Raw genomic sequence first — 23,211 nt, 5'->3', positions numbered from 1 at the left:
ATGTCTAGATGGTAATATAACATGATGAAAGGTCCGACATCAAGGCTAGATAGCTGAGTAATGTTACGAACTGTCCCATAATAAAGTGAGCTAGGTCCCACAGCAAAGCTAGCTCGCTTGATCATGTTATACGGTAAACATTTTCTGGAACAAAGCTAACTAGATGAGGTCAGATTGTTGGAAAACATCCCACAGCAAAGCTAGCTAGATAATATTAGAAAATGTCCCACAACAAAACGATCTAGTTTGATAATGTTAGCAAATGTCCCAGAATAAAGCTAGCTAGCGAGATAATGTTAGAAAACGTCTTACGACACAGATAGCTAGCTAGATATAGTTGAAAAATGGCCTGACAGAGTATTACACAACAGAGCTAGCCAGTTGGTAATAGCTAGATAGCTAGCTAACTAATGTTAGGAAATGTCCCACAGCAAAGCTAGCTCGTTTAATAATGTTCTAAAATGTCCCACAACGTTAACTGGCTAGATAATGTTGTCGTAAAACGTTCCACAACAAGGCTAGCTAGATCAGGTTATAAAATGTCCCACAACGTAGCTGTAGCTAGATAAATACCAGCTAAGCTTGTGATAGAAACAATATTTACAAGAGGAATGACATCAATAGCAGACGAGATGAGAGGATTTGCCTGGCAATCATTGAGCACATCATAAACAGGTTACACAGGTCACAGTCCAATCACATCAGTGTGACCGACATGCTAGTCCACATTTCATTCCTCGACCATGACGACTGTGACGAAGATGGTGACATTGCTCTACGGCCACACCGCATTGCATTTTAGGAACGGAAATCCTAAGCAGGAAACATGTCTGTAGCGCTAACGGACACCGCACGAGTCATCGTATGATATGTCATAAGCGATTTAGGTGAAAGTATGTTGATTTTAACCCAGAACGGCAGGCTGAATTCTCCTGAGAGGCATAAACACTTCAAGCTAAACATATCAAACCACGCAATCTCACACACACACACACACACACACCTCCTTCCCAAACCGCCTGCACTGAACATACGTCACTGAAAGTCTCCCCGCCAGCACCATGACTCAAACTAGCACTTTATTTCACAACCCTTTTTCAGGACTGTTTTCCAGTTGCTGTGTTTAATTTATTTGCTCACACGTTCATATGTTCAAGACGCGCTGCCATCTGATTCCTCCCGAAGATGCTCTTCTCACTTAATTTCATGGTTTTATGAATATATTTATTATTTATTATATTATTTTTTTTTATCTCTCCACAAGCTCGAATAGACGAGTATGTGACCTGCATGATTTTAAAGATAATCTAACTAATAAGGGCGGCTCATATGAGAACTTTACCCCACATTACCTAGCTAGCTGTGTTGTCTAGCTGTATCCTGCTAGTCAGTTTTGTTAAGACATTTTGTAACATCATTAAACTAGCTAGCTTTTCTGTTGAGTGTTACATTCGCTAGCTATCTTAGTTAGCAATCTGTCTTTTTTTTTTTGCGTCACCTTTTCTAGCATTAGCTAGATAGCTGCATTTGCTGTGAAATATTTTCTCACATCATAATCTAGCTAGCTTTTCTGTAGGTCATTTTCTAATATTATAGATCTAGCTATATTTCTTGTGGAACATTTTGTAACGTTATAATGCTAGCTAGCTTTGCTGTGGGACAGTTTATAACATTATTATTATTATTATTATTATTATTATTATTATTATTATTATTATTATTTTAAACATTAGCTATGGTCTGGGACTTTTCCTAGCATTATCTAGCTAGCTATATTTGCTGTGAAATATTTTCTAACATCCTAATCTAGCTAACATATCTGTGGAACATTTTCTAATATTATACAGCTAGCTGTATTTGTGGTTTCTAACATTAGCTAGCTAGCTAGCTTTGCTCTGGGACATTTTCTAACATTCTATAAATAGGCTTTGTTCATAAACTATTTTCTAATATTATCAGTCTGCTGTAGCTAGCTATGCTGTGGGACATTTTCCAACATTATATAGCTAGTTAGCTTTGCCGTGGAACAGTGTCTAATATTATATAACTAGCGATATTTGTTGTGGAATGTTTTCCAAAATTATCTAGCTAGCTAGCTAGCTATACTCAGGGACATTTTCTACTATTTTTTTTTTTTTAAATAGCTAGCTTTAAATTGAGTTTCAATATTTAGCTAGCAGGAGAGGGTGTTCAGTATTAGGCTAGCAGAACCTACTAACACCCGAAACTGGAAATAAGAAAATATACATTTCAGAACGTGAAACACAGACAAGTGAATACACGCTAACTGTAAAGCAAAGAAAAAAGGTACATAGGGCTCACCAAAGAAATAAATAATAATAATAATAATAATAATAATAATAATAATAATAATAATAATAATAATTAACCTGCTAATAATCGAGCAAAGCATTTGGTTATTTAGCTAACAAATGGTGCAAGTTTCTAGTAATGGACTTGAAATAGGCACTTTATTAGGAACACTTGTACACCTGCAGTTGTTGAATCGGACAGCATAAGGCAGCAGCACAGTGCGTAAAATCATGCAAATGCAGGTCAAATCTCATGGTTGGCATGGTTGTTGGTGCCAAATGGGCTTGTTTGAGTATTTCAGAAACTACTGATCTAGGATTTTCATGCACAACAGTGTCTAGAATTTACGTAGAATGGTGCGGGGGGGGGGGGGGGGGGGGGGGTGGATACATCCACTAAGCGATGGTTTGAACTGACAGCGGTTACAGTAACTTAAGTAACCAGTCTTTACTACTGCGGTGAGCAGAAAAGTATCTCAGAATGCACAACAGGTCTGATTATTCTTCGTTTCTGCTTCAAAACGGTACATGGTAGCAACAGCACGAATCCACGGACCAGTTCAGGCTGGTGGTGGTGCCGTAATGGTGTGGGGAAGGTTTTCCCCGCACGCATTGGGCTCCTTAATACCGATCAATCATTGTTTAAATGCCAACGGAGCATCGTTGCTGACCACGCGCATCCCTTTTACGGCCGCAATTTACCATCTTTTTCCACAGACTTGTCGACTAATACACTCACTGGTTACATAATGGGAAAAAACAGTGGTTGATCCAGACTCATTATCGGATGCTACCGAGACCGGAGTTGAACATGGTGTTAAAACCTCCCAGGCGCTGCTGCAAACATCGCATCATCCATCCATCATTATGCTAAGATCTTATCATTATTATGCTATAAGGGGTATCAGCGATTTCAGGTCGTCCACATGAGTGCATTTTAAGAACTGATGCTTCTTTTAATAGCGTAATATGATACGCAGATGTGTTATTTTGCATATTTATTGCGCAGATTTATTTACTTACGACGTCAACAGCGGAGCTTAAAAAAGCACCGGAATGTAATTTGCAGCCTGTTTTATGGCTGTTAACCGGAGTGCAGTTTGGTGTGTTCTTTGCCGCACAAATAACACGGCCTAAAAATAGCAATGTCCCGAAACTACGGAAAAGTCGTGCAACCCTTACCCGGCATTAGTATGACACTATAAATCTATTCATCTTTGCTTAAAAAGCGAGTCGTGGTCGCACCATAATTCTTTAAAGATGGGCATGAAAATAAAAAATTTCTAATTGGCTCGACTTGATAGCCTGGTACCACAAATCCTGAATATAGAAATTGTAGAGAGACTCTCAGGTGAATTACTAAGTGTGTGTGTGGGGGGGATTATGAAAAAAGGCCTACTCAAGAGTCATTGTTCTCTTTCTCATTATGCAGAATAAAGTGGATTTGCAAAGTCCTCGTTGATCTGAGAAGTACTTCACATTATCTTCGTAAAACACCGAGAGAGAGAGATGAAGAGAGGGAGAGAGAATGTCAGGAAAGGAGAAAGACAGACTGAAAAACACACACACACACACACACATGGTGACAACAGTTTACATTGTGTTTGTTCAGTGGCTGGACCAGGGGAGTAGTAAATTTAGCCGCCCTAATTAGGTGATATTGCAGAGAGAGACAGATAATGTATGACTACAGGTGTGCGTGCGTGCGTGCGTGTGCGTGTGTGTGTGTGCAGTCTCTGAGCTCTCTGCCCATCTGCAGCAATTTGTACGCAGTGCACATGGAGCCAGAGTACAAAGCAGAAAGCCTTTGAAGCTCCTTTGAATCTCCTACTGACCGCACCAGCCAGCATCACTCTGGGGATGGGCAGGATTTTGATATATATATAAAGAAAGAAAGAAAGAAAACCCACACATTTAAAAAAATATCCATCATTTGATGATTGTAGGAAAATTCAGTTATTTGTATGCCTTTGTGTTATGTCGGCGTGTGATTTTGGTGCATTGTAAAGCAGCACCTGTGAACGGCGCGTGAACGGATATAAACAGCGCAGCAGCTTCCACGTGCGCACGACGGACTCGTTTGAAAAGAAGTGGAGGCGTAACCTTGTGTCGACGGACTCGTTCCCATCCGACATGTTTCAAAAACATATAATAATATGCAAAAACCCTACTGTTGTCAGACAATTCGTTTTTTTTTTTACATTGTTCATTTTGAACAACGGTTTGAATACCGTAATGATGCTAAAGATACTAGCTAACAGGCATAGCTTTGATTTTGTAGCTAGGATAATGCTTTGCACCAACATGTAATCAAAATATATACGGTATAACGGCAGGGTTAACACCCATAGAACCCCGTGAGCTTTTTAATGCTGACATCATCACCAAACTACTCAAACTGTATGGTAGATTGTTTGGCTGGACTCATTTGCGATCCGTTTCGCGGTGTATTAGTTCATCATTTCGGACGTTCTGTATCACGTATCGATATGCAGCTCGGTGTAGTGGTGCGTTCAAGTGGATGTTTTTGAACTGTCTGACTGAACAGGCGGTATAATGTGACCTCGGTGACTTTGACCTGGTCGTCCGTGCCGGATAACCGCTCTTTACAAACGCGGTGAGCCGAAAAGCATCTCAGAACACGCGGCACGTCGGATCCGAAGGCGCGTGCTTCTAGAGCAGCAGGAGATGGCAGCGTATTCGTACGGTTTTTGCAACCGTCATCGCTATGACGATGAATTATCTCAGGAAGATCGCAGATACCGGTCGCTAATTCGAATTCGTTAAGATTAAGATCACATTGCAGTCCAACGAGTAGTGTTCCCAGTGTTCTCAAATTCTATTATTATTATTATTATTATTATTATTATTATTATTTTGATGTTAAATTGTTCTTTTGTAATATTTTTTTAATAAAACGATTGCACTGACTTCTTGTGATATGATTTTTGCCCTCTCTCAGCATATTATGCGCAAAGAAATGAAACTCATTGTGTAGAGTTTTTCAACAAAGATGGCAAATGGACAAATGGCATGATGAACCAAATGAGGAAGATGTAGAAAAACAGCAACAACCGAGCAGGTTTAGACTGAGATAGTCGCCTGGAGAACCGGGTCTTTACTGATTTGAAATCCACAGAAGACAACAACAATAAAAAAAAAAGCCCCCCCCCCCCCCACCCAAAAAAAAAAAAAACAAGCAGGTACCAAAAAAAAAAAAAAAAAAAACCTGCCTCCATTTTAGGCTGACGGAGCATCAAATACAAAAAGTGTGGATATCTACAGGTCGCAGACTTCTGGCAGCCATCCACTGCAAAGGATTTTCAACTAAGCCCTGAACACGACAATTTAAGATTATGGTAATTTCTCCAGTTATGTACGGTTCGCTGACTTCCTGAGACTATACGTAAAAGGTCTACATACAGGAAATGCATTCGCTATAGAGGAAATGCCTTGTAATTAAAGCCAACACTGCACGCTTAAATGAAAAACAAACAACAATCGCACCCTTACTTTGCACTTATCGTAAACGTGGTCATCAACCGAGACGAGACACGCTCGGAGTTTGAAGCTCGCTTCGTAAATCTTTGTATACGATACAGAATTCAGGGATTACTGATTAATTAGTAAGCGGTTGCTAATGGAAATGAATCAGCAGCTAGTGACCAATCAGATTCAAGAGTTCAGCAGGACTATGTTATAAGTATTCTGGAGTTGTATTCATCTCTGAAGTGTGTATTGAAAGAGAAATTCAAGTGTGTGTGTGTGTGTGTTTGTGTGTGTGTTTGGTTTTTTTAACACGTTTGCGAGGAATGCCCTTTATGAATTGTTTCTTTTCTCACTCTCCACTCTACAGCACACCACACAGCACACCACACACCACACCACAGCACACACCACACAGCACACAGCACACAGCACACCACACCACACCACAGCACACACCACACAGCACACACCACACAGCACACACCACACCACACACCACACAGCACACAGCACACAGCACACAGCACTCCACCCACTAAATGAACTCATTCCCTTGACCTAAACCTGGTTTCTCTCTCAATTTATCCATTTCTCTCCCGCTCTCTCTCTCTCTCTCTCTATCTATCTCCTTTTCACCTCTCTCTCTCTCTCTCTCTCTCCTTTTCACCTCTCTCTCTCTCTCTCTCTCTCTCTCTCTCTATCTCCTTTTCACCTCTCTCTCTCTATCTCCTTTTCACCTCTCTCTCTCTATCTCCTTTTCACCTCTCTCTCTCTCTCTCTCTCTCTATCTCCTTTTCACCTCTCTCTCTCTCTCTCTCTATCTCCTTTTCACCTCTCTCTCTCTCTCTCTCTCCCTCTATCTCCTTTTCACCTCTCTCTCTCTCTCTCCCTCTATCTCCTTTTCACCTCTCTCTCTCTCTCTCTCTTTTTCACCTCTCTCTCACTCTCTCTGTCTCTCAAGGTGATTGCTGATTGTTGGGACCGGGAGGCTGTCTGTAAAAGAGTAAGTGCACAGGCGCTCGTTTCTCATCCTGTCTTCGGCAATAAATCCTCCGCATGGATCGGTGTGAATATTTATGCGATGGGACGCACGCGCGTGCGTGGACTGTGGGACGTGGACTGCAGCATGTATGGCACAAAGCGTATATCAGAACACCACACGTCACATCACTTGCGCCGAGGTTTTCACTTCCATATCGTGATCAATATCCGTGATACCATATCAAGCATTATCAAAGGGAGTTTTATTTCTAAAGCCCTTTTAGCGATACACCTCGTCACAAACGAGGCCAACGAGCAAGCCACGGAAAAACTCCCTGACGCGACGGCTTCCTTTTTGCACCCCCCCCCCCCCCACACACACACACACACACACAATCTTTAGCCGAGGTTCGAAAATGACGTCATTTCAAGTCTAGCGATAAGATGAACGCAGCATAACGGTGTGTTTAAAGGACGTTCAGTGTGAGCAGATTGTGAATAAAAGGTCCTGGGCTGAGCATAAGACAGTCTGTATGATGATAACACTGTATAGGAGCATTACTGAGGTACAAACTGACTTTCGGAATCTTCTGGAAGTAATCAGTCCTTCTGATTTCTCCAAATAAGGACACTTAGCGCTCCGTACGAACCCGACTTTATCCCGGAACCGCTCCCGAGCTCTTTTAACGCCGGTATCGGAAGTGCGTACGTGCAGCAGATATCAAATACAAGACATACAAGGAACCGACTTTACCTCGGTAATATCAAGTTACATTTATTTTGAGATACGGAGACATGGAGACGTTTTGACCCTGTTAGTAAATAAATCCACCACGTTCGCATGCGTCGGGGTTTTTTTTTTTTCTTTTCTTTTTTCTACAAGCAAATCTTATCAATTGGACATGACGTGAAACACGAGGTCGTGCCTGTGTGTAGGTCGTCTTATCCAGAGATCTACGATCCGTGCGCTGTATGGCCGGGATGAAATACAAGGCGCTTTGGCGTAATGAATAATAGCAAAGTGAAACAGCAGAATGTGTTTTTAATAGCGTGTGTGTGTGTTTGCGTGCACAGAATCTGACAGGCGTCATAAATATTACGGTAATGGATAACAGGGGGATCAGATGCTGGCCACTGAACTGCCGCGACGCTTTAATGTCATACGGTGTATAACGTGATATGAATACGAAGCGGTGTTCCTATGGCGACAAACGACAGGCAGATCATTCTTCATTCGTGAATGACCAAAGTTAAGCACATTCGGCCTGTCGTCACGTTCCTATATATACCCACAATGCTGTTCGGCTGCTTGCTCGTACTGTAGCAATGCCGGTAGGATTTACCTAACTAAACGCGGCGATGCGGCGGCGCTTTAGCGCTTTAATCCATTCTGCTCTCTCACGTCGTCGTATTTATATCCACAGATATTGATATGAATACGCACTCGGTAGATATCGTAAGCACTAACGCATGTGTATATGAGTACATGTGTATATGTGATGTTAATCAGAACGAGCAGTCGAGGCAGTACGGGGACACGCTGCAGTGGATCTCGCATGCCCGGGACACAGTCCTTCACTGCAAATCTACATGACTCGTGCTCGTTCATGAACGCTGGACGTACTGTATGTAGGCAGGCGTGTAAAAATCAGCACTGTTGACTTCTCGGTCCTGATTGGTCGGTTAATTTCCTACAACAGCAGCTCGGAGAGTAGTTCAAATCGACAGGTTTTCGCATATTAATGCCGTCGTCCTAACACGTGAGCGTTTCTATGGTAACGACGTACACAGGGACTTGTATAGTGGACGTGCAACACCTTTTAAAAAGTGCAGAGTTTATAGTGTAATTGCGGATAAGTTTTCCGTGAGGAAGGAGTCTCCGGTGTCAGCGCTTTACATGAAAAGCTCAGTTGTGTGTGTGTGTGTGTGTGTGTGTGTTACTTATTAATCAACTTTCTCAAGTAGCTTTGAAACAGCATTTTTGTCATTCGTCACCTAAGAGCCACTGACGCATTGGCTACTCTACGAACAATTATTTTCCATTGCAAAATTTCAGAAGTGGGTTTGAAAATATCCAGGGTGCTGAAGAAATCCCATAATGCACTGCGATAGGTCCTGCCCCACCATTTTAGACAGGGTTTCTAGACCTTATGCGTTAAATATTAACGAGTAGGCTAAGTCCGTATTAAATCACGTGGTTATCGGTTTCTATCTCGCTGCTCATTGCTCAACATCCCAACAGGTCCCGATAGACCCCGATCAAAATGCAGGGACTCACAAAACCTCCAAGTGCCATGTCAGGAAATCTCGCAGATCGTCTCGCCAATGCTATTGGAAATCCGAAAAACCGTCGTCCGAAAAAGCGAATAATCAGGACGCGAAAAGAAAAGACGAGGAGAGCGGTCCAAATGGTTACGGATTCATTGCGAATTAAATCGTAGGCCAAAATGAACCATAAGGGGAGCTCAGGAGCTACTGATTTAGCTTTTGTTAGCAAAGATGCTGATTTTCAGCTTACGTAATGTGTTAGCTAGCTGTGTAAGCATCTGATCTATGCTGCGAGCGTTGAGTGCACGAAGCGTCATCTCGGTATTTGAAGTGTTGGAACTACTACAAAATGGCGTCGAACGGTGCATAAGTATGCCGTTCGGGATGCACCTTAAGCAGTGTAGCTTCAAATCATTATTCTGTTCTAACATGCTAAACAGTATCAGCGTTACTAGCATCCTCGATTAACGATAAAGCTAGCCATTTTGGTGCATTTCCTATCAAATTTTATTGCGACCGATATCCAGTTACGTGATAAAACCTCAGCGGAACGCTGATTTTCTTTGCACTCGTAAACTGCTGCGTTAAATTCACGCCCACTGAACTCCATAAAAGGCGAACGGGGCTGAAAACGCCGAACTGGCGACTAAACGCCGAAAAGAGCCTCTTAAGATGAGCGTGCGCGATCCAGCTTGATAAATGATGCCCACTGGAAAAATATCAGCCAGAAAGGCTTTAATCTTCTGCTCGGTTTTTTTATTTATTTATTTTTTGCATATTCATATACTTTGGTCCTGTCTTTAGCCTACTGTGCAAAAACAGGGCTGCGGTCTCATCCAGCGTTACCATGGAAACCGACTCTGACTGGCTCACGTGGCAATTATCACACAAAGCCAAAAAAAAAAAAAAAACACACAGACCGATCCCAAACGGCCCCCTACACTCCTCATAAGTGCTCGACGTGGGTATCGCCCAAAATGTGCAACGTGCAAGAGGCAGGCATTTGGGACGCAGCAGAGGTTTAGCCCACGCCTCTCCAACACCTCCACATGGCCCAATATGTTCCTCCAGTTAGAACGGAGGCGGCTGTGTGAATAAACACGCCGTTAATTGATAACGCGGCTCGGTAGCGCGCTCTACAGGCGTGTACCTGCGTCACACGCTTAACATGGTTAAATCATCCTAAGCACGCTGGACAGTTTACAACATGCCATGCACAGGATACTAATGTGAAAATTCCAAAATGGCATTCCAGTCCTCTTTTTTTTTTTTTTTTTTTTGCACAGCCCACTTCCTGTTGGATTATATTGATATTGAGCAGGTGGATTTAAGGAGGGGGGTGTAGGATTGGACTGGGGGGGAAATGCGCACAGTCGATTCATGCAGTCTGTCCCGTGCCTCAGTGCGTAAAATATTTATGCGCGTAAATCTCCAGGGCACGTACGCCTGGTTTCCACCAAAAAAAATAAATAAATAAATAAAAAATCCAGCATGAAAGCTGGAGACTTACAGCAGTTGGTGATGGCGAAGCTGTTGGCCACCTCCAGGTTGTCGATGTGCGGGGTGAGGCGGAACTCGGCGGTGCCGAACTGCACCATCCCGACCCGAAACGCGCTGTACTCCTGATCCGCACCGCGCGGAAACAGGCCGCCTGATGGCATCAACACATACAGAGAGGGAGGAAAAGAAACCATTCACTATTACACCCAATTCTTATATACAGTGTATTATAGACACCAGAAATCAATAGGGCATCATTCTAAAAAATAATAATAATAAAAATAATAAAAAATTAAAAAAAAAAAACAAGGAAGAAAAAAATGAAAAAGAACCACACTCTCCTTGTCTCCATCGCTGCCTGTCTGAGTGATGTATAGCTGGGTTTAAATCCTAACCCCTTCAGAGTGGGTTTAGAAGATTGACCAAATGAAAGGGTTTGATTTCTCATTTTAACAGAAGCTCATGCTCACCTATTTGGACGCTCGGGGATCCACCGAGTGCGAGTCCCCATAAAGCGGGTACCAACAGGAAACCCGACAAATTCATCATGGTCTTCTGGGTTGTTTGTTTGTTTTTTCCCCCCCGTCGTTCAAGGTTCACAAAATTGCGACTCGTGTCATGATTGAAATGAAAAGAAATAAAGAAAGGGGTGGGGGGAAAGGGATAAAAAAAAAATAAAAATAAACGACGAGTAAAATAATGAAGGGGGGGGAATATAGCTACGGATGAAGCTGGTGTAGAGAGGACAGCGCGGTGAGGGGGAGACGGGGGGCTTCTGCTATCGCTCCAGCTCCTTTGCGGCTCCGCGCGTCCACGAGCAGGGCTTCAGCCGCCACGGACGCGGGAGGAATGATGATGGAGACGGAAAGAGCCGAACGCACCCGAAGCCGATAAAAGAGCACGAGGGGTTCCAGAGAGACAGAGAGAGAGTGAGGGAGACAGACAGAGAGACAGAGAGACAGCGAGAGAGAGAGAGAGAGAGAGAGAGAGAGAGAGAGAGAGAGAGAGAGAGAGAGAGACCGAGTTGAGACAGACAGACAAACAGACAGAAAGGGAGAGAGACACACAGACAGAGAGAGCGAGAGACAGACAGAGAGAGAGAGAGAGAGAGAGAGAGAGAGAGAGAGAGGTCCAAATCCGGAATTATACGAGCTTTTCCGAAGCCTCAGGCTCCGAAGGCGGAAATTAACGAGTGAATCCGAAGACGGAAAGAGCCGAGCGAACCGACACGGAAAATGCGACGGAAAAAGCCGAATGAATTCGAAGGCATGAAGAGCCGTACAGATCCGAATGTGGATTTTGCGCATTTTGTTTGTTTGTTTACTTTTTTTTTTTTTTTTAATCCCACGTTTATACCTGCTGGTTTGTTTGCTTGTCCATAAACTGAATCTTCTGCACGCTGTAATGCGTGAATGTTTGTATTTATTTGTATTCGCTAAAACCGTATTATTTAGCCTAATATTCTGTTGTCCGAAAATTAATGAAAGATTATTTTTAATGAAAGAAAAATAAAGATGTCAAATGTTAGCCTATCAGACCCCAAAAGAAGTTCTTTGAGAAGCTACACAGTGACAGGCAGGAGCTTGCGGCCAATCAGGAGGAAGAGAAGAACCTGACAGTAAACAAACCATAGCCAGAGAGTGAGAGAGTCCAACATATATAATATAATAAAATATAATATAATATAATATAATATAATATAATATAATATAAATAAATAATACACACACAAGAAAAACTCTGTACAGACCGATTTATTTGCTTTGTGTCATAGTTGCACATATAATGGAGGCTGGGGGGGGGGGGGGGGGGGACACACACATTAAATAAGAGAAAATACAAAGAGAACACAAAATATAAATACTAAGATTAAGCCCTAACACAGCACAACACACATGCTATGAATCCCCAAGTCTTTTTTCTCCCAGAGATGATTTCATTTCAATTCATCTTGGTCACATGTCTATTAATAAAAGCACTTCAATGGCGATTAAAAGTAGTTGGATCTTATAGCTTACAGTTGTACATACTGCAGGCAGAAAGGCTGGAAGAATCCGGAACAAGCAGGAAAAGGCATGAGGTAAGGTAAGAAAATAGGAACAGAGATATAGAGGGGGACATGTCAAAGGAAGGATTAAGGGAGCCAAGGCAGGAAGAAAGGACGTCATTTCAAGGCAGGATTAACAGAACTGGCAAATCTGATCAAAGTGGTTCCCAGTGAAGAAGTCAGAGATCGAGAAACTGGATTTCTGGTTTGCTGATAAGAATGGTAATAAGGGATTCACAGAAGTAAAGGGAGGAAAAAACCAGAACACTACTGGTTTGAAGAATTTCTGATTAGAAATCCAACAACTGGTTTAATGGAACAAATTATTATTTTTTTAATTATAAAAATCACATTCCCACAATTTCCCACAATTATTTCAGATGTAGTTGATTAGCTAATAAATGTTTGTTGTCTTTAGATTTTCACTGGCTATAAGGCTAATGTACACTTTGCCTTCGTTTGCAGAAATGACTTACATTTCATTCTGATCATTTGCTATAAAAAAACAAGATCGTGGTGGCCCCGAGTATAAGAACATGACCCTGATAAACCCTGTCATTAATCATCCTATCCAATAGTTTTCCAACGAGCACGGGGCAGCATGATTCCAACCCCAGTGGACATCTAGTACGTTATAATTTTTGACCACTAGGTGCAATAATAACTCTATGGAGTTAAATCAGGTAGTGAGCACCCTGCTCCTTCTAGAAAGGCGATCAAAATCAGAGGTAAATGAGCGTATATCCATCATAGTGCACGTAATAGGGGTAATCAGCATTTCAATGGAATTTATGAGGTATGGAGTTGATTGTGACTCTCCTACAACTTGATGTAGTCAGTGTAGTTCTTCTATTATTCAACAGAGGACGCCAGAGGACTGGAAAGGCAAAAGAAAGGATGAACAGAGAGAGAAAGAATGCGAAAGGCTTTTACTTTAAGTCGTGCAAGTTGCGAGGTGGGGCCTCCATGGGATCGGACTCGTTTTGTCCAGGACATCCAACAGACGCTCGATTGAGATCTGGGGAATTTGGAGGCCGAGTCAACACCTTGAACTCTTTGTCGTGTTCCTCAATCCGTCCCTGAACAATTTTTACAGTGTGGGAAAATCAGTGCATTATCCTGGTGAAAGAGGCCAATGACTTTCAGGAATAATGCCCATGACCCTGTCAACGGTTCACCGGTTGTCCTTTCTTGGACCATTTTTGCTAGATACTAACCACCCCACAAGACCTGCCGTTTTCGAGACGCTCTGACCCGGTCGTCTAGCCATTACAATTTGCCGCCTTGTCAAAGTCACTCAGATCCTTACGTTTGCCCATTTTTCCTGCTTCCAACACGTCAACTTCGAGAACTGACTGTTCACTTGCTGCGTAATAAATACATCCCACCCTTCGACACGCTCCGCTGTAACGAGATATTCAACGTTACTCACGTTACATGTCAGTGGTTTTAATGTTAGGGCTGATGGGTGTATATTTGCACCTGTGGTATAACCATACTGTATGTTTAAGGGCACAGGAAAGGGGTTTCTGTGGGTCTGCAGCACCCCCTAGTGGAACACAACGCATATGATTTTTGATTGTTTATTTATTATGTCATTTTCCTAATTGCATTAAATATGCTGTGATAAATGACTGAAATAATTTCGAGATCAAGCTTTCTTGACATTTAGAACATGTGATATGAGTGACATGAGGATATGAGCGTGACAGATATTTCCCAAGATCTGCATGTATAGAAATGTACATATCATGTGTTATTTTTATTTATCCAACATATAATATAACAAAGTGATATAAGGAGGAGCCTAGACAGTGTGTGTGTACAGACCTTTAAAAAAAAAAAAAAAAAAGTATGAAGCTGACTGTGTGTGTGAGTAGATGTTGTGTTTATGTTTCATTATGTTTCATCTAAGGTTGGATTAATGGTGCAAACTGTGATTATTTTATTTATTTATTAATTTTTTTAAATAGCATGTCTTGCCCTCTAATATTAATTTCATTTCAAACTGAGATTCACACCATCCCCGTGCAATTGATCTGGATCATTTTCCTCATTTAAGAGGCTACTTCATTTTATTTCCAGATCCCCAGAGGAAAAGTTTACTTACCAATGAATGGAGTTTGCTTGTTTACAAAGCAAATCATCTTGTGATCATGAACTCACGTGTGCAGGACCCTTCACACGTTAACCAAAACAGGTCTGGTGTTTCCATTGCAATTGCAGTTCCCCTTACAAGCAGCAGAGGGAGCTAAAACAAAGTATAACGTTTGCACAATTTCTACAGTAGGGATTAGTGGATCGAAATGACCACGATGATGTCAATCATACGCGCTTATCGACTCTCTCCCTCATGACTACGAAACTAATTTGACTTCTCTCATGACTTTAGTGTTTATCTGAAACACAACAATCAGCAACATTACATGTAGCCATAAACAGAAAAAATGATGACGTGTTGATCTTTAAACTGAGGCATAAGAGGCGTGAAACACTTCGGGATGTGTTTTTAGTGGAAAATAACCAGTGACGGGTATTATTTTATTAGTGGATAGTACCTACCAAACGTGGTCCAAGTGCTTTGCTTACTTAGGGAAGAGATGGCAACAGGATGCACTTTGAGAAGGCAAGCAGGCAGAGGCAGTGTGAAGCTCTGGGCGATGTTCTGCTGGGAAACCTTGGGTCCTGTCATTCATGTGGATGTTACTTTGACACGTACCACCTAGCAAAACATTCACAGACCAATTACATCCCATCATGGCAGCGATATTCCCTAATGTCAGTGGCCCCTTTCAAAAATTGTTCAGGAACGGTTAGAGGAACACGACAAAAAGTTCAAGGTGTCGACTCAGCCTTCAAATTCCCCAGATCTCCAATCCGATCGAGCGTCTGTGGTATGTGCCAGACAAACAGGTTCGATCCATGGAGAACTTCCAGGTCTGCTGCTAACGTCTTGGTCCCAGATACCACAGCACACCTTCAGAGGTCTTGTGGAGTCCATGCCTCGACGGGTCAGAGCTGTTTTGGCGTCACAAGTGGGATCTACACGATATTAACCAGGTGCTTTTAATGTTATTGCTGATAACTGATATGTACAAACGAGATAAATGGCATAACTGATTTCCCCAGGTGCATTTTAGATCGCCTTTCCACGGACACCTCTTCCCTCTTCATGAGCATAAACCAAAGCCTTGACATTTTGTGATAATTGGACACAAGTGGGTATATTGAACGGTTTCACACATTTCAGCGGCTTTCCCGATACCATCGACATTTAAAAGTTGTAACGTCGTGCGTCCACGTCGGAAAAAACCCACACTGTTGTTACGTGTTGAAAAGTTCAGCATAATTATGGACAAATGAGTTCATCTGCTGCACGGATTTGAGCCATGTACGGAGGACAAGGTTGATAAATAACACAATCTGGTTTTGCGGCGTTTGATTGAGGTAACTCTAATACACAGGCTGCGTCGCTGCCTCACAGCACCCCGGTACCGAGAAGAAAAAGAAACATGATTGAAACGTCTTTAATAATACACACTGTGAAAGAAGAGAGCGAAAGTTCCTCGGTGATGAACGAAGCTCTTTATTATAACAGCGTCCCCATTTTACACACACTCGTACAAAACACGCGGTCTTCTGGGAACATGCAGAACATAACCAGCTGAGCAGAGAAAACCTCGAGTTAATAATAAGCCACGGAAATGCCCAGTCTGCATTTTAGTATATGGGGTAGCATTGTTTCGAATAAATTCGGGTCAGTACACAGGTGCTGAAAAAGGGTCCACACACACACCCACACACACACACCGATGTAAAATGGTCTCGATGTAGAGAAGCTGGTTAACGAGTCTGGGCTTTCCACTCGGAATATTCAACTTTGCAAAGTCATGCACTCAAAAAAGAGGCTGTAATATGTAAACAAATCATTTGGGGGATTTTTTCTTTTCTTAATGGTACAAATGACCAGCATTGACGCCTGGAAGTGACTGATATGATAACATGATACATTTTTCTGGATGTATTTTGGTTCTATATCACCATGGTACGACCGACCATTTGTAGCTGACTGGACGTTAAATTCTCTTAACCCACGACTGCACGAATTATCACATTTACATTGAAAAAAAAATTAAATTTTATGGACTTTTATCACTCGAATTAGCTCACGTAATAAATGTATATTAAAAAATGTACCGTAGCTGGTAAATTGTTGCCGTACGGCAACAATGTGCAACGGTGGAAAGTATCATACTGTATAGTCGAAACTAGTACAATTCCAATTACTGCATTTTCCAGACTATAAGCTCCCTACAACAAAAAAAAAAAGTTTTATATTCTTGCCTATGAAAAAAGTTGAAGATTGTTGTTAATTGTTGCCGTATGGCAACATCACGCAGTAAAGGGTTAAGACATTTTTCATCATGTACATTGATAAATCATTTTCTGTACTGTTTTATAATTTTTTTTTGTAGAAAATAAATAAATAAAACTAACTTATGATTTGTACTATTTCACAACATTTAAGGGTTTCTGATTAGTTAGCAATCCTCAGCGACACTTAAATATCCATTTTGGTCACTTTTTTTGGGGTATTTATTGAGGGTGCCAATAATTTTGGACATCACAATACAGTGCTCTGTAATAAAATAAAAACATCTGCATGTATGAAGATTATATATATATATATATATGTATAATAATTTATACGTAATTACACTGCGTATTTTATTACCACCGACCTTTACGAGTTTAGAATAGGAGTGATGAAAATGTAACGAGTAACAAGTATGCGAGTACGTGAGCAAGTTCTCACTCAAACATTCACCAAAAGAGGATTTTCCTTCCCCTCAATAAAAACGAGAGATGAGCTACACGACGTATGAATCTGGATCGATTCACGCAGGCGTTTTGGACTCTTGGATATGAACCGGAAGCCCCGCCTCCTTCCTCCGTCTTACACTCGTGACCGGGGGCCCTCTCGTTATGTGAAGGTAAAAAAATTGTTAGCTGTTTACTACGCATTAGTGTAGAATCACCTAAAAATCCACCATCCAGCTGAGATCTTGCACTCGCCACTGCCAACAAGCAGCTCCCGACTCGACAGATTTTTCTATGTTTTTGGGGGGATTTTGAATCGTTTATCGTGTTTTTCTTAATCAAAAAATAATAATAAAATCAGTATGACTCGAGTCTAATTTGGATGAGATATTGTTGCCACATCGACAATCCCTACATACCTGTATGTATGAGTCTTCAGTTTCAGTATCAGGTGGAAATGGCAAATACTGGGAGTCTCAATTACTTGGTGCATGCTGGAAACCTTGTCCTGGCAGTCATGCATGCTCAAAATCACACACACACACACACACACACACACACACACTCACAGGTAAACGGACCAGTAGATGACGTTGAAAAAGAGGAAGGAGAACGGGAAGAGGGCACGGGCGTACAGGTCGACGCGCTTGGCGGCGGACGGAATGACGGGTTTCGGCGGCGCCGGCTTCTTAGCGTTCTTGTTCTGTGATTTGAGCAGCGCGTTCGTGGACTCGATGGGCTTCCCGTAGCAGTCGAAGTTGGAGAGCTCGAAGTCGCGGGGCAGAGAACCGACGATACTGAAGTCGTTGGAGCGCAGGTCCGATTTGGAGGTGCACACCTTCTTACAGCGGGTTTCAACCACCTGGAGGTGCAGACACACAGCACACATTGGTCACTGAAAAAGAATCAACGTTGGAGAGGTAACAGTAACACACCATCCTGTCATTGCTCGGGTTCCTACGCCCCCCCCAGTGTTTGTTAAAGTGCACCTAGTATGGGTTTTTCAAATATTACCTTTCATGTAGTGTGTTATAGAGCTGTTTGTGAAAAGTTTTTAAAAAATCAAAGATCAAAGCGCGGGACAAACGGAGTTATCGACTCCTAAAAGAAGGAATCGATTCTGAACGGCTGAATCGAGTCGTTAGTGATTCCGGACTTTACTTCCTGTATTAACCTACGTAGGTCTGTAACAAAAAAGCCCCGCCTCTAGTCTTCATCGGCTGCTCGCTGACAGACGGAGCTGAAACCCGTTACAGTAGTGGGCGTTTCCTTTTTGAAACACGCTGACAGCGGTAGACCAATCACGACAGACCGGGAAGTCTGACCAATCAGAGCAGAGTATGCTCTCTGAAAGGGGGAGTTCAGAACGAATCATTTAGAACGGATCATTTAACGAGTCGTTTGTGACACTGGGGGGGAAAAAATGTAACGCTGCAATTTAAATTCTGAGCACGTTAAAGTGTTCGTAGACCTCGGATGCGTGTAAATCTTTCGTATGAGACCTTTAAAACAAAATTAGGCCCGTTTCAAAACCGTAATAAACCGCAGAGATTTTGAATTCGCAAATCTGACTGGTCAGAATCTCTACTTTGGATTGGGGCTGTGGAACACCACCCCGTCATCGATTATTTTCCTGTAACAGCATGCCCCAGCATGATTAATCACATTCAACCAAAATCAAAACCAAAAGCACGTGAGACAGTTTTATACTGTACGAAGAACAAAAACAGCCATCGCTTCAGGGTTCCTGTCTGTTAGAGCGAATTAGACTCAAATCCCACAGAAACGTCCTTTCCTCTTCACCCGTGTCGCACTGAGCGTGCTCAGAACAGCCCGGTTCGATGTATAACACTGTAGATGCTTGATAATGTAGAAATCTAGAACAGCCATGCGAACGCAGCACAAATCAAAACCTGAGGTGGATTGTGTGATGTAACTGAGGTCGGAGAACCTTCACAGCCAGAATGCTGTCGGTTTAGGCCACGCCCAGTACGGATTTTAAACCGCGATAGTGTCGCGTGCGTACCCCTGCTCACCTGCAGCGTGTTAACGTGGATCGGGGTTCCTCCGGTGCCGTTGATGGAGTTGGCCTTGGACGTCGCCTTCGCTTCCTTCTCCTTCTCCTCTTTTTCTTTCTCCTTCTCCTTCTGCGCCATCCTCACCTTCTCCGCCTCTATCTGCTTGGGGCTGTTCAGCATCACCTGTCAATGTCAGCAGTCTGGTAAAGACGCGTGACCGAACGGAGTGTCTCTAAGCAGTAGGAGTGATCGCCGGTGCTGAACAAACGCAACGCCACGGTTAGAGTAACTCGTAACTCACCCCCCCCCTCCTAAATGAATGGATAAATCCTTCATTTATCCATTTTGAAACGTCCTGATGGTCTCGTGACGTCATCCTACTTGACAAACCGTTACAAGTCAACTGAATGGAGATTCCTCAGAGCCTAAACAAGCGCCACAAAGCAATCACAAGAGTGTATATACGTGAGACGTGAACGCCTGGATGAATCGGAGCGTCCTCGTCTTAAGTTCTGACGTGCGGCGTCGAGAGCTCGACGGCCGTGAAACCGAAAGCCGGCGATAAGAACCCCGGCGTAACACTAGACGCTGCTTTATCATTTCCTTTCACTACAAGTACCGTTTTCTCTATTCCTACGTTAACTCGGTTTCTTATCTTTCGTGCTCGGTGCAGCGGTCTGTAAAATGCTACGTAGATCAATGTTGCTTACTGTTGGAAACGATTCAGTCTGATTACTGCGCTAACTCCCCAAAGTGGGGATTTTGAAGTGTTTTCTACAGGCAACGTTATTTCCTGTAAGTGCTACTTGAGGAAATGGAGAAAATGGAGGCTGTGCTGAAATCGCACGTCACGTCACGTCACGTCACGCGGTCTGTTGCGGTGCCGTCCGTGGTTCGGTCCGTGGTGCAACGAAGGTCGTGTTTCATTTATGTCCCACACACACACACACAATAACAAACGGTCAAAAAACCCGAACGTTTCTGTACCCTTTTACACACACACACACACACACACACCTGAACCACAGCATATTCCACCAGAGAGGCGAAGCCGAAGAGCAGGCAGGCGATCATCCAGATATCGATGGCCTTCATGTAGGAGACTTTCGGCAGTTCAGACGCCAGAGACGTGCATTCGTTGGTGAGTGACAGGACAGACAGAATACCTGCCGCGAGAGAGAGAAAGAGAGAGAGAGAGAGAGAGAGAGAGAGTGGTAAAGCACTCTTCCATACCCCTAAGGGACAAACACATTAGCTCTGAAACACTCATTTTGATTTCAAGGGCTTTACGAAATAAAAAACCCCCAAATAAATTACCACACACTTCTGATCTTACAGTGATTGGTTGTTGCTTTTTATCGGTAGACTGACCTAAAGGAACGCGGGCTGCGCTGGCATCGGGGTTAATCCAGAAAGACAGCCATGACAGGACCACGATGAGGAGCGTGGGAGCGTAGACGCCCATCAGGTAGAAGCCGACCTGCCTCCTGAGAGTGAATATCACCTCCACACACGTGTAATAACCTGCAGCCAGAGAGAGGAAGACAATACATTCGATACACTCTTTCATTTACATTCGTTTGTGCGTTTATCCACCTGTAATCGAGACACAGAGCTGATAACGGAGCGGGTTTTTAGAGAAGGGTTTTGGATTTTGTTCCCAAATGGAGAAACAATGTAAACCTTCTAGTGATGTACAACAAATGTTCCCTAGAGTCTTATTACAGGACGTTACACTACATCCTCTAGGTTCTCTAACGTACAAAACATGCATCCCTACATGTTTCACCTCAGTGACGAGCGTTGGTTATGTGAAAGGTCATTCATCAGGACAGACAGACACCAAGGCCACGCCTCCTTTACTAAGACAAAACGACACCGAGGCCACGCCTCGATTTCCTAGAACACGAGATATTCTGAGGCCACACCTCCTTCACTAGAACAGACAGACTCTGAGGCCACGCATTCTACAGTAAGACAAATACACTCACAGGCCACACCCCCTTTCCTAAGACAAGCGGGATCTGATGCGACGTGACACGCCACAACATACCACACCACTAAGACAAACAGACAGATGCCACGCCTACTTCACTAAGACGAGCGGACACTGAGGCCACACCTCCTTTACTAGAATAGACAGACTCCGTGGCTACGCCTCCTTCACTAGAACAGACAGACAATGAGGTCAACAAAGGGCGTGCCTGAATTACTAAAACAAAACACACACTCAGGCGACACCCCTTTTACTAAAACAATCAGACACAGAGGGCACGCTTCCTTTACTCGAACAGACAGACTCTGAGACCACGCCTCCTTCGGTAAGACAAACACGCTCGGGTCGCACCCCCGTCACTATTAGGACGAATATCAAGGCCACGCCTCCTTCATTAAAACAAACAGACACTCAGGCCACACCCCCTTCATTAATAATCAGACACCAATGCTATGTTCTCATGCTTAAATTAAGAGTCCCGCAGGCCACGCCTCTTTAATAACTTCAGCACTAGCAATAAACCAGAACTTGACGCTCTGAATCAGGGCAGCTGTGTAATAAATACCGACACCCCGTGAATCTTTCCACCATGAACACACAGACCATTTGCGAAGAAAGCCCATCGTCTAAAAACAGCTAAAGCAATAAGGAAGCACCCTGGAGCCATCTACAGCACCGAAGAACAACAGATACGCTGTAACCGGAGCTCTGCAGCGCCAATTCCTCCGAATCTTGGACGGAACCCTGACTTCAGCTCTGCGCTGTTCTACAAACACAAGCCCTCACGGAAATTCCTCTTTTCCTTCGATGTACTCTGCTTTTCAGCGTGCTTAACTCTGCAATAAATCTGATCATTATTTGATCTCGGAATCAGATTTGCAGTCTGCTCGAGGACGAGCCTTATGTACAGTATGTGAATAATTGAATAGCAATTTTCCAGCAAATTTATTCTATTAAATTGTCTGACAGCTTGACCTTTCGCTTCAAACATTCTCGTTTTACAGCACAGACGCAAACCATTACTGTATTTATCATCATTTTAAAATATCGCGTACAGTTTAGCAGGGACGAATCTGCAGTGCAGCTGTTTTATATAAGGAATAAATAAGGAATTGATGGGTTACGCCTTACGGTTATGGTTTATTGTACGCTGTATACGATATTTCCACTTGGGGAGCACATTTACACCGTGTTCATTCACCCTCAGCTGGTGTAAAGCACCTGTGATTCATACTGCGACCAAGATTAAAGTCTCATCCGGAAATAGATTCGGCTTACGACGCACGGCTTACTGATTCACACCGGAACGAAACATCTGGATATTTTCCAGGTCCGTTAACACTATGCTATATACGGTACACTGCCAGTTTCTTAAGGTTCATGTAAGAAATAAAATGGATTATATTGATCAATATAGCACATCAATGTGTTTGATTCCTTTTATACCCCATTGTAAGTCTGATTCTGAAACAGAGAGACACAGAGAGAGAGAGAGAGAGAGAGAGAGAGTGAGAGAGAGAGAGAGGAGAGAGAGAGACAGAGAGAGAGTGAATGAGAGAAATAGAGACAGAGCAAGAGAGAGAGAGAGAGAGAGTGAATGAGAGAAATAGAGACACAGAGAGACAGAGAGAGATATAAAACACAGAGAGAGAGACAGGCAGAGAAGGAGAGAGAGAATGAGAGAAACATAGAGAGAGAGACAGAGAGAGAAAAATTCTCTAAGCTCTTACCGCAGTTTTCCAACCTATCAGAAACAAACCAAATGCAGCTGCTACTGGG

At 42.9% G+C, this 23,211-nt stretch overlaps 2 protein-coding genes across 8 annotated transcripts in view; both read right to left on the bottom strand.

Annotated features, from left to right (window-relative positions):
• gria2a (glutamate receptor, ionotropic, AMPA 2a) overlaps positions 1 to 11,616 on the bottom strand; it is a 37,032-nt gene extending 25,416 nt beyond the window's left edge. For all 4 annotated transcript variants that reach the window (XM_053677713.1, XM_017460821.3, XM_047152314.2 and 1 more), the window contains exons 1-2: positions 11,021 to 11,616; positions 10,561 to 10,701 (exon numbers count right to left, since the gene is read on the bottom strand). In XM_053677713.1, the coding sequence (XP_053533688.1) occupies positions 10,561 to 10,701; positions 11,021 to 11,099 (220 nt within the window). In that variant the 5' untranslated portion in view covers positions 11,100 to 11,616. The remainder of the gene's footprint in view (positions 1 to 10,560; positions 10,702 to 11,020) is intronic.
• Positions 11,617 to 16,165: 4,549 nt separating this feature from the next.
• The window catches only part of glrba (glycine receptor, beta a), a 27,735-nt gene continuing 20,689 nt past the window's right edge, over positions 16,166 to 23,211 (bottom strand). For all 4 annotated transcript variants that reach the window (XM_017461594.3, XM_017461593.3, XM_053677694.1 and 1 more), the window contains exons 8-11: positions 20,808 to 20,960; positions 20,454 to 20,602; positions 19,455 to 19,619; positions 16,166 to 18,280 (exon numbers count right to left, since the gene is read on the bottom strand). In XM_017461594.3, coding sequence (XP_017317083.1) covers positions 17,984 to 18,280; positions 19,455 to 19,619; positions 20,454 to 20,602; positions 20,808 to 20,960 — 764 coding nt within the window. In that variant the 3' untranslated portion in view covers positions 16,166 to 17,983. The remainder of the gene's footprint in view (positions 18,281 to 19,454; positions 19,620 to 20,453; positions 20,603 to 20,807; positions 20,961 to 23,211) is intronic.

The sequence above is a fragment of the Ictalurus punctatus genome, chromosome 29, assembly GCF_001660625.3.
Source record: "Ictalurus punctatus breed USDA103 chromosome 29, Coco_2.0, whole genome shotgun sequence".
Lineage (NCBI taxonomy): Eukaryota > Metazoa > Chordata > Actinopteri > Siluriformes > Ictaluridae > Ictalurus > Ictalurus punctatus.
Note: the sequence above shows the minus strand (reverse complement) of the source record. Positions and strands in the feature narration are given on the sequence as shown.